General features: G+C 35.7%; 1 protein-coding gene across 3 annotated transcripts; it reads right to left on the bottom strand.

The window, feature by feature from the left end:
• Nucleotides 1-159: 159 nt before the first annotated feature.
• Nucleotides 160-7247, bottom strand: LOC113701019 (tRNA threonylcarbamoyladenosine dehydratase-like). Of its 3 annotated transcripts, none has more exons than XM_072057670.1 (11): nucleotides 6968-7237; nucleotides 6821-6867; nucleotides 6575-6668; nucleotides 6092-6239; nucleotides 4883-5095; nucleotides 4147-4281; nucleotides 3474-3608; nucleotides 2948-3163; nucleotides 2364-2488; nucleotides 1066-1123; nucleotides 160-939 (listed from the first exon to the last, which is right to left on the bottom strand). In XM_072057670.1, exons 1-11 carry the CDS (start codon nucleotides 7057-7059, stop codon nucleotides 928-930), a joined length of 1275 nt encoding a protein of 424 aa, XP_071913771.1. In that variant the 5' UTR covers nucleotides 7060-7237; the 3' UTR covers nucleotides 160-927. The 3 variants fall into 3 exon arrangements, 2 of the variants coding, with proteins under 2 accessions (XP_071913771.1, XP_071913770.1); XM_072057669.1 differs by having other exon boundaries at nucleotides 160-720; nucleotides 6968-7219; XR_011817775.1 differs by lacking the exon at nucleotides 160-939 and having other exon boundaries at nucleotides 2364-2484; nucleotides 6968-7247.
• Between the last annotated feature and the right edge of the window lie 3193 nt (nucleotides 7248-10440).

Genomic DNA, 10440 nt, shown 5'->3' with positions numbered 1-10440 from the left:
AAGTACTTTTTCTTTTTCTATTTTGGGTTGTATACAGTTAGTATTTACCAAAGTTATTTTGGGTTGTACATTTCAGTTTGGCTTTACTGGCCTTCCTTTTCTCTTGATCGGCATCAAGTTGTTTGGCATCAACAAGGCAAAAAAGATACACCACCTTCATGAATGAATGTCGATAAAAATTACTACAAGATTTCATTTTTCAATTCAATTACATAGCTCAATCTGCAGTAAAACAACGTATCAATGATTTCTCCTCGTACAGAATAATCAATATCCAAGAATTGAACTACTATTTCAACTTTGCAAGTAGATGCCGCAAAATATCTCGACCGACTGACTCCTCTGAAGAACTCTACTACATAGTACATGCGCGGATAAAGAAGCAAAGCTATTCTGATATCTTCTATACCTCCGAGTCACTTGAATGCCCTCTTTGCAATCATTAATCATGCGTTTGCCGACTGCCATAGCACCAGCAGATTGCCAATATCTCCTCAATGTGCGTGCAGTTGAACTACAAATACTCCCACAGAAGCTGGAAGCCTGGTATGTTTTCAAAAGCACTGCCACAAGAAGGGGAAACTGGAGCTTGTGCCAGTAAATGGCGTTCTACAAACCAAAATCTGATTCGGCTTGCTTCAGGACGGATGTCACCCTTGCAAAAAATTCTGGCTCTTCTTTCTGTATATCTTCGAGTGATCGCGATTCATGTTCATCAGCCTGGGAAGAAATTGTCAATCCAGTTCAACATGCATAATTCTATCACTACCTTCCCAGAAAAGCCAAGAACAGAAACAGGTTATGCTGCCAGGGCTTAATGATTAGGTCTATAACGAAAATTCCTACATCTTCAATGTAATTTATCCATTCCAGATTTCCCCCTGACAATTTACTGAAACGCTGATGATTGAAGTATTGAACTTGTCACTAGTGAAATTCCTAAGGGAGAAATGTGAATAGTCGTCAATCAAAGATGAAGGCAACACCAAGACGGAATAATACATTAACTGCCACAAGCTCTAACCTCAGCACAGTATTGAGTTATTATTTCCTTCAAGGACATACCTCTGAAAATTTAAGTAGAACTAAGTTTGAAACCGATGCTGGCTTAGTCTGATCCCATCTGAAAAAATACCGTGCAATAAAAGCAAACAGCATCAGTAGAAGGTAGTGCAAATACAGCAAAATCATAGACTTTAACTTAATAAAAAACATTAAAGTATGTGCTCAGGCAACTTAAGAATTATTAGTTACTTTAAGTTCTAGTTGAAAGAACTGAAAAGTAGCAGTTAAAAGGAAAAACTAATCAAAGTAAAAAATCAAATGCCAGAAGAATGGATTTTGGCATAACTAACTGTAAGAAATTATGTTTCGTACCATCAGCATTTAGAAAACAAACTTAACAAAAGCAAATTCCAAAATCTGACAGTGCACTATTATCCAGGTTTGAAGCATAGTGAGAAATATTGAAAATACCACAAATTCTTTAGAACAACAAACAAGCCTAAAAGCTGAATTTTGAGATATTTTCTCTATTCATATACTACACCAGAAAATCCAGTATTAGACCAAGTAAATAAAAGTACAGAATGGCAGTTTGAGAATCTGACTCAAGGAGTTAGAAAGGAGAAATTATGTTCTAGTTAGCCAATGCAACAATCTATCTAAGGGGAACAAAGACTCAACATCATCTCTTTACAACTGAAAAGATAAACATCTTCAGCTTATGTATTAAATTATGATTTAAGGCCTTCTGATCCAACATAATTGTTTCACAGGGAAAAAAGGAAAAAAAAATGTGTATAACTTTTAGCCTGGCTTTATGTTGTCTAAAGTGGTAGGGGAAAGAAAACAATGAAATATTGCTATAATCAGGCAAAAAAGTGGCTGTTTAAAGTGCCACAGGAAAGAAAAGTAAACAAGCATATTAACATGATATGAACACTATATCAACATCAAATAGTTTAGTGGTCAATGAAAACTAGCAAGAGACTTCATTGGATCTTTGGGTAGAATGGGAAAACATACTTCTCCCCAGCTATACTCCCTCTTAAAGTTAAGGCAACCTATGTCCCATTCGCTATTATGGAATTTGCAGTATGTTGCCATCCAACCTCCTCTCAACTCTCATCATATCACACTTCATCTGAATGAAAATTCTTTGTTATCCAAAAATTTACTTGAACTAAATAATACAATTTTAAAACAATAGGTTTCCACCTAGAATTTCAGTACTAGTTTAGCATACCCAACAGACAAATTAAGATGAAAAACACAAGAAGAAAAAAACAACAATAAAGAAAGTGAAATAAGTCAAAAAGTTGCCGGCAAGTAGTTTTAATCAATCTCTTTTGCACCCCTACCTTACAAGCATTAATTCATTCACAGAACGCCACATTCCACGCCCTACATTGTTTAAGGACTGATCTCTTGCACTTCGTCCATGCCATAACTCTTTCACAATATACATAACTTCTTCAACATCTACCTTTAGAGTGACAAAAAATTGTATGATGTTAAATATTTCAACATATAATTTACCAGGAATGATATGGACCCCCCCCCCCTCTCTTTTTCACAAGGGTTCAGTATTCCAACTATCAGAAATAAATGAAACTACAAAGCAAACGAAACCCAAAAGAAGCATGTAGCAGAAGAAATTAAAATTAAAGCATCTCAATAAAGAAAATCATTTTCTCATATCTGGATGGGTAGGAGGATAATGGCTTCAGAGTTTTAATTCCCAAGTACACCATCGTTTCCTATATTATTAATCAGAGTAGAAGCATCTAATTGTAAAATTTTGATGACAAAAAGTTATTATTGAGCATTGGCTTAAATAAAAAAAATATCCCCTCTCAAAAACCCACCAGAGAAAAAGGAAATTTGCAAGTTCTTTTAATGCTTGTTAAAGAAAATCCAAGGAAAAAGATCCAGAACCATGTACCTGTACTTGCATGGCTGTGCCATAGAGTAACTCTTCATGCTCAATAAGACGCTGATGGAGAATACAGTAACGATCTGTATCAAGATTCACTACTGGCTCCATTTGAACTTGCAGGCCGGCCAGTTGTGTTACAACATAGGAAGCCATAATTTGTCCAAATATTGCAGGTATGGTTCCCAGAACAGGAATGATGCGAACCCTGAAACCTGGAACAACCTACCATCCCAACGCCGAAGTTAAATTGTCGAATAAAAATCTGCACATCTTGTGAGAATAAGCATAAGGTTGAGGGTGGAAAGGGTGTGGAGAGGGGTGAGAGGGTTTAAAAAAAAAAACTTAGGTTACATGCACAAATTTGTAAAAACTTCTAAAGTGAATTCTATAGGGACCATTATCCACGAATAAGCTCAGCCTACCAATTGCAATTCTAATTTCCAACAGACTCAATACTACAATATTACTTCCTCATCTACCTCTGTCGTCACCAGTCCCTCTCTCTCTTTACATCAGTAGCAAGTATTCTTACTTGGTAATCTGAAGGATTTTCTTCTTCGCCACTAGGTCCTTTAAAAGGAAGCAACTTTGCCTTGGGTTTCTCTAAAGAGAAGACAACAGGAATGCCACCATCAATACCATAGTCCTTCCTCAGTCGATGTCTCACCTGCAAACCAGTATTTCTTAAGAGCTATTCTCACCAAAAAACATGTATATCGAAACACGCTTGGAAACAAAATTTATAGATGGCCAACTACCATATTGCAACTGTATGCCTACGACAACAATGGATCAAAATGCATGATAAATATTCAACAGAAGTGTAGATAAGCAAACTCCAAAACACAGTAAGATTCAATCTTAATACTCATTTATAGAATGATTCATATAACTCCAAGATCTTCAATGGTCAATACGTGTAAGCTTCTAAGAAGACCAAATAAAGAAGGTCCAAATAAAAATGGTTCACCATGTGCCAAATTCAGTAGAGAAGAAGCCTAACAGTATTACTAGTCTAAATTTCCCAATTGAATTCTACCAGAAGTATGCATTTCTCAGCCACACAATTTAACCATACAAAGTACATAAAGTACTCTTCCTAGTCAAAAAATGATGTCCAGTTTTAGATGAACAAAATACTTGTATGCAACATATTATACATAGACCTAAAGTGCAACACCAAATCCAAAAGGCAAATCAATTACCGATCGGGATAACGGATCATTTGTTGACTCTCTTAAGTCTGCCACACGGATTCTTGTTGGATCAGCTCTTGCACCAGCTCCCGTGGCAGAAAGAACTTTTAAACCTCTACGTACACAGGCAGCAAGAAGTGCAACCTGTATCACATGGAAACTAAAAGTTAACTTTTGTACATCAAAATCTCAAATTTGACTAGACTAATGATTACTACAATTATTCAGTCTTAGATGTTGGCAACAGAAGTAGGGCAGGGGCAGATGAAAACTTTTCATTGATTGAGAAGGACAAAGTTGATATTCTGCCCGTGAAAGAGGATAAGTCAGGTTCATTTTAGTCCACGAATGAATGGAAAACTGATGCACAAGTTCTACATAACTTTTTGATGGGAAAAATTTATAATCTATTGGTCAAATTATACAGGGTAGAATGATGCTATCATTTCATTTGACTGAGAATCCTTACCAACATATATCATGTCATTTAGACATGAGTTTAGGGTGTACCAGAACTTCCCCAGGTTAAGGATCTTATACAAAACAAAGAGAATCAATGTATTAAACATACAATTCTTCCAGAAGTTGATAGAAATTTACATTCAAGCCAGAACTTCTGGCAAAAGAAACGTTAGTCAAAACAATAACTAGTCAAGCAGGGACCCATAAGCAGGTAAGAACATACTTCCACACTGTGTTGGGAAGTGTTTTAAAAGTTTAGCAAACAAAAAGCACTAGAAGTTACCTTAGTGTCAATATTGTCAATGCAATCCAAAACAAAATCAGGGTTGCCTGAAAGAATTTCTTCTTCAGAGGATGAATCATATAGCAGGACCTTTGCATTTACATGACACTCGGGGAAAATGGACTGAAAATGCTTCTTAAGGCATAAAGCTTTTGGAGTACCAACATCCTCTCTTGTTGCTACAGCATGCCGGTTCAATGACGAAACTGATACCTACACAAAATAGCTTTAAAAGTAATAGCATTATACATACATACATATATATATATATATATATATATAGAAAATGTACTTTGATAATATATAAAAAAATCCGAAAAAAGTCCCTTCAAGCTAAATTTAGACGAAAACATTCAAATAGCCAATTTTAAAACTTGACCATTTAGGATAAAGTTCTCTTGAATGTTGGAAACCAGGACCCAAGCTGGAACAAAAGTTGTACAGGTAGGTAATCCAGTAAGGGAAGAATTGAAAAACAGCTTAGCATAGAAACTAAACAAAACAAAAGGGCTCAAAACCATATATCCAGTTTTCAAACACTTCCATCTTTTCAAACTTGAGCCCTCAACCTGATCGAAAAGGCATCTGAAAAGCACCCGAGAAGGCTTTGGGATTCAGAACTTGATAGTCATATGAAATCATAGCTTCACTGCTTTCCATTTCTCTTTGAAAATATTCTTTTAATATCTGGATCCGGTGTTAAAGTGGAGGAAGCATGGTCATTTCCCTTAAGATCTCTGCTAGCTTAACTTCCTACAATTGGGTGTAGCACCTTTTGCCTATGGTTAGATTATCATTGCTCAATTAGTGGATTTGTTATGATGTCCATTTTAAAGTAAATCAATTCAATATATTCAATAAATTTAAATCCTCTGTATTAGTAAATATCTTCAAGTTTACTAGATTTTAATTGTTACTCATATGCAATTAGATCAAGTTTAACATTATTGTAACAATCACCAAAGAAAGAAAATTAAATCTTATAAATGTTTTGGATATGAAATCTGGAAGTTTTCGATTTAAACAGGTAAGTAAATTATATTTAAACAGGTAAAGTGTTGATCAGCCAAGATGGAATTGAGATGATTAAACAGAGAAAATACAGAGTAAAAGAAAACACTCCATAAGTAAAATTAAACACCAATTAGTGAAGAAGCATACAGTCGAACATTGTACACAACTAAGGATGGCATTTCAACAAGAAGGTACCTGGTCAAAGTCCACCAGAAGCAGTCGCCCAACCCCAGACCTCAAAAGCATAGAGGCAGCATGACTTCCAACTCCACCAAGTCCAATTACCACCACATATGATTGAGTGACTTTCTCTTGGGACTCTAGGCCAAAGAACTGAATGTTCCTAACGAGAACACAAAAGAACAGGCCATTAGCATCAGATCATTATTTCAAATCACAAATTTGAATAGCTCTAGAGTTGAAAGGTGCCTCCTACTTCCCAGTAGTTGAAACAATAATCCAGAAGACAAAAAAGAAAAAAAAAGCACTCAAAGTGCAAGGGTTTGAAAAGGGGAACGAAAAGTTTTAAACACATAACAACAGCTAGAATGCAATGTCGGACTAACCACAAAAAGGAGTTACGTGGTTGTAATAAGAAAAGTCCTACATAAGATTCTTCAGTTAGTAGTGAGCTGCTCAGGGAAAAAAATTTTTTGCGAGTTAAAAGCCCAACTGTACCTAGTAAGGTGCTCAGAAACTACTTCATCAGCTAGCAGGTCTGGATTTCCAACCCCCCGATCCACAACCGCAGGATAGTTATAATGTTTCGTACCTGACACAAATGTCAACATTGTATCTGTTACTCAAGTAGAAGTGAGTGTGTGTGTGTGTGTGTGTGTAACCCATGAGAAAACTTCAAAAAGTACAATTTAACAATAATATTAATGACGATCACAATAATAAAGAGAGCTAGAACAGAAATACCGCCATTCGTTTTGGCTGCTTTCCTTATGCACTCGTTTTTCACTCTTCTGCACCCCAAAAAAAAACACACAGAGAACAGTAGAAATTAATGCTTTAGGTAACTGTGAAAATGTTGTTAAGTATGAAGAGTTGTGCATGGTAAGGAACCTAGGAAGAAGCTTGAGAACAGCCACGGTAGCAGCAGAACCCAACAGAGCTCCGGCGCCGATCATAGCCAAAAATTTCACTCTTTCTTCCATCTTTCTCCGATTTTTTTCCGGTTAAATCAAATCGGGCGGCGGCGGTTTAAAGTTTAACGTCTGCAAGTCCCACTTCTGCTAGAAACGCTGTCGTATACAGCATTTCGACTATCAACAGTCTGTCTGTAGAAGTACAACTGAAAGAATTTTCTGAGCATGGTTTGGCAAGCCCAATGCTTGACCCGTTCAAGAAATCCATAGTAGAGCCCAAACTAGACTCCCGTTGTAGTGCGGATTTAACCCAATATAACTGCTTACTGCGCATGGGCTGGTAAAGGATGTAGCAGCTACAGAAATCATGTGGCTGTAAAGTCCCTTATTGAAATTCTTCATGTAGCGTGATGAGTCTGCAGAGGCAGTTATGAGAGTAGCTGCCCTTATTTAGTTTGTAATATTCTTGTATTTTCAATTGCTATTAATGAAATTCTACCGTTCGGGTAATAAAGAAAGAAAAAGTAATGTTTTTGTTTTGACTCTCGAATTTTTCCCTCTATTTCGACCCTTTTTTCCCTTCCCTTATTTAGGATTAGAGTTTAAAAAACAAAAAAAAAAAAGTTATGCCCGTAAACGTTGTTATTATGCTAATTATTAAAAGGAACAATACAATTGGTCTATTTGGATTAAATATTATTTGCAAAAAAAAGTTTTCAGAATAGTACTATTTGAAAATTTGTGAATGTGAGGTGTAAAAGTCATTGAAAACATAAAAGGATTAAGAAATGTATTTATGACAGAGCGGAATAATTTTCACTGGATTTAAATATTTTTATACAATTACCATAGGCTGCTAAAAGTTTTATTTTCTTGTTTTACACTTAGGATTTGGCTAACCAGTGTCCATTGAACCCTCGTTAATGAAGTCCTCACATGTTAAGTTTTTGTGAGAGTGAAGTTAATTCGAGAAAGTATGGAAATGCAAAGAGACAATAGATATGAATGTACACTTTTACATAGTAAGTTCAGTGTGATTTAAATGTACTAATCAGGTACTCGTTAGAAAATTCCTTAAACTTAATCACCTATCTAGTTTCCAATTTGATTATTTAGTTGTACTAGAGTTCTTCTTAGGCCTTGGATGTTATCAAAAAGCATAAAATTCATCAATTGTTTAAACATAACATTCACATAAGGTTCTTCAGTTGCGTGCAATTGAAATGGTACATTATGCTGAACCTATGCAGCAAAGCCATGATCTTATCTGGTGAAAGGGAATCTACGCATCTAAAACCTCTTCTGATTTCGTTGTTTATGTTATCTTGTAGGGAATCTACTAATTTACTATGTACGTTTTAGCTCGACTCGAACTTGACTCGACGTATATAGTTGAGCTCATTTGTTTGGTTACCTAAAAATTTCGATAAGGGATCGATACCAGGTCGTCTGATTAGTTCCAGTGATGAACAAAATCTCGTAGTATTGTTGTGTGGCTATTTTGCAATGCCGTTCTGCTGACAGACGGTAGAGTCTGATTCCACCAATGAAGAAGTGCTTGTCCCGGATGGTGATTGAGCATGACTCAATGCTTTGTCATTTCCCAGCTTCTTTAATTTGATTACGTTCTACTTAACCACGCTTAGCATATAAATTAGTTCAATTTGTGACAATTAATTAATTAAAATAACTTTACACACTGTTTTAATTACTGGCCACCAAGTTCCTTCAAGGACCAGGAACTTTTTTTTTTCATTAAAATGAAAAAAAAAAAAAGAACCCCAGGAACTCTGAGACCACTAGTATATGCTATATTTTTTAATTTGCATTACTTAAACTAAACGGAAGTGGGAAAATGCATCTTTTCCCCCTGCCAGTTGTTAAAACTTTTAAATTATCTGGATAAGCTCAAGCCCAGCAAAAGGGTTCTCCAGCTCGTTCATTGGGGAGATGACAATTGTGGAGGCGTTTAATCTAAAAGCGCAGTGCGTAGTGAAAAGGCAAAAAGGGCCCTTTAGGGCCCAAGGACACCGATAGAACTAGAGAAAAGAACAAAACTGAATGACAGAAGCTCTCCTACTGTACTAAATGCACATTGTAAAGCATCGAGCAAGTGCTCACCTATATCGACTTTTGTTCGATCAATACAATCCTGTCGTTTTGACCCAAAAAAAAAAAAAAAAAAAAAAAAAAGAATGACAGGAGCTCTCACTTCAGCAATTACTGGCGAAGCTAAGGGCCAGGAAAGCCAAGGACTCGAGACTCTGTTCTCACTTAGAGGGCATCCGAAACTTATGCTCCATGTGTCACGTGGCAAACCCGGGTACCTGGACTGGATTTGCAACGGGCCGCGCTGTATCTACGAGACCTTACTTTCATAAATATAAGGCACCATAATTATAATTTACGAAATTTTACTACAATTTAAAACTTATAAATACTAATGAAACACATACATTTTACTAAATTGCATCTATAAAATGCTTTACTTCAATTTTCTGGAATGTAAACATCTACCTATTCATCTCTCTCATTTTTCTTCTAAATATACACGAGTTGATTTTCTTGATCTGCAAGAAAAAATAAAGAAACGTGGTTGAGCGACGTACGCCCAATAGATAGTACTTACTCTCATGTCGGATCATGTAGTTATATACATATTATATACATTTACAAATTCGATCATACCGTGCCACATGCACACATCAATTAAAAACATGTCATCCCATTTCAAATATTGTATAAACATATTTCATTGAAAATGAGTGGCATGCATATAAGTGGTTTCCGTCCAACTTGGCACTTAGTCCAACAAATTCTAGAGGTGGCTTCCGCCGAACGTGGTATAGAAACACACATAATATGACACGATCGTATTCATTGAACATTTGAACATACTTGCAAGTCATAAAATATATCAATCATGTCATCTCATTTCATAAATATAGCTCACAAATAAGTACACGCGATATTCGACCTCTGAGTACTCAATCTAGAGATTAACCATTCTAGGAGGACGATCAAGAGGTTTTGCATAAACCTCTTGACTACATAACATAAGTCAATCGGCCGGACTTTACACTGACTCTCATGACTAACATAACATAACATACCAGAACTATAGCCCCTACTGTCTATTTTATGACCGTTTAGAGTTTTTTATAACATAAAATCATTCCACATGTCACATACATATTTCTTTCATTTCATGAAAATATGCCACTTATTTCATAAAATATTGCATAGCAAAACATTTCAAATAGGTATACATAATCCATTTTACATATATCAAAATAAAGCATTTAATTGAGAAAATTCATATTTAACATTTTAGAAAATACAAAGGGATGAGTACCACCTATCTCGAACTGCTAACTTGAAGATATCCGAACATACCTTAAACTTGCTTCGAATCTATTGTCAATAACATGTATACCATAATTAGTTCAC

The sequence above is a fragment of the Coffea arabica genome, chromosome 7c (genome assembly GCF_036785885.1).
Source record: "Coffea arabica cultivar ET-39 chromosome 7c, Coffea Arabica ET-39 HiFi, whole genome shotgun sequence".
Classification (NCBI taxonomy): domain Eukaryota; kingdom Viridiplantae; phylum Streptophyta; class Magnoliopsida; order Gentianales; family Rubiaceae; genus Coffea; species Coffea arabica.
The sequence above is the reverse complement of the archived record's forward strand: the minus strand, read 5'-3'. Positions and strand labels throughout refer to the sequence as shown.

Bases quoted from the DNA above. Each gene is read 5' to 3' on its own strand.
- LOC113701019 (XM_072057669.1), bottom strand. From the start codon at position 7,059: ATGGAAGAAAGAGTGAAATTTTTGGCTATGATCGGCGCCGGAGCTCTG. The intron at 6,669-6,820 runs GTATTTCTGTTC...CATTTGTGTCAG, and splicing joins AGCAGCCAAAACGAATGGCG to GTACGAAACATTATAACTAT. The intron at 6,240-6,574 runs GTACAGTTGGGC...TGTTCTCGTTAG, and splicing joins GTTTCTGAGCACCTTACTAG to GAACATTCAGTTCTTTGGCC.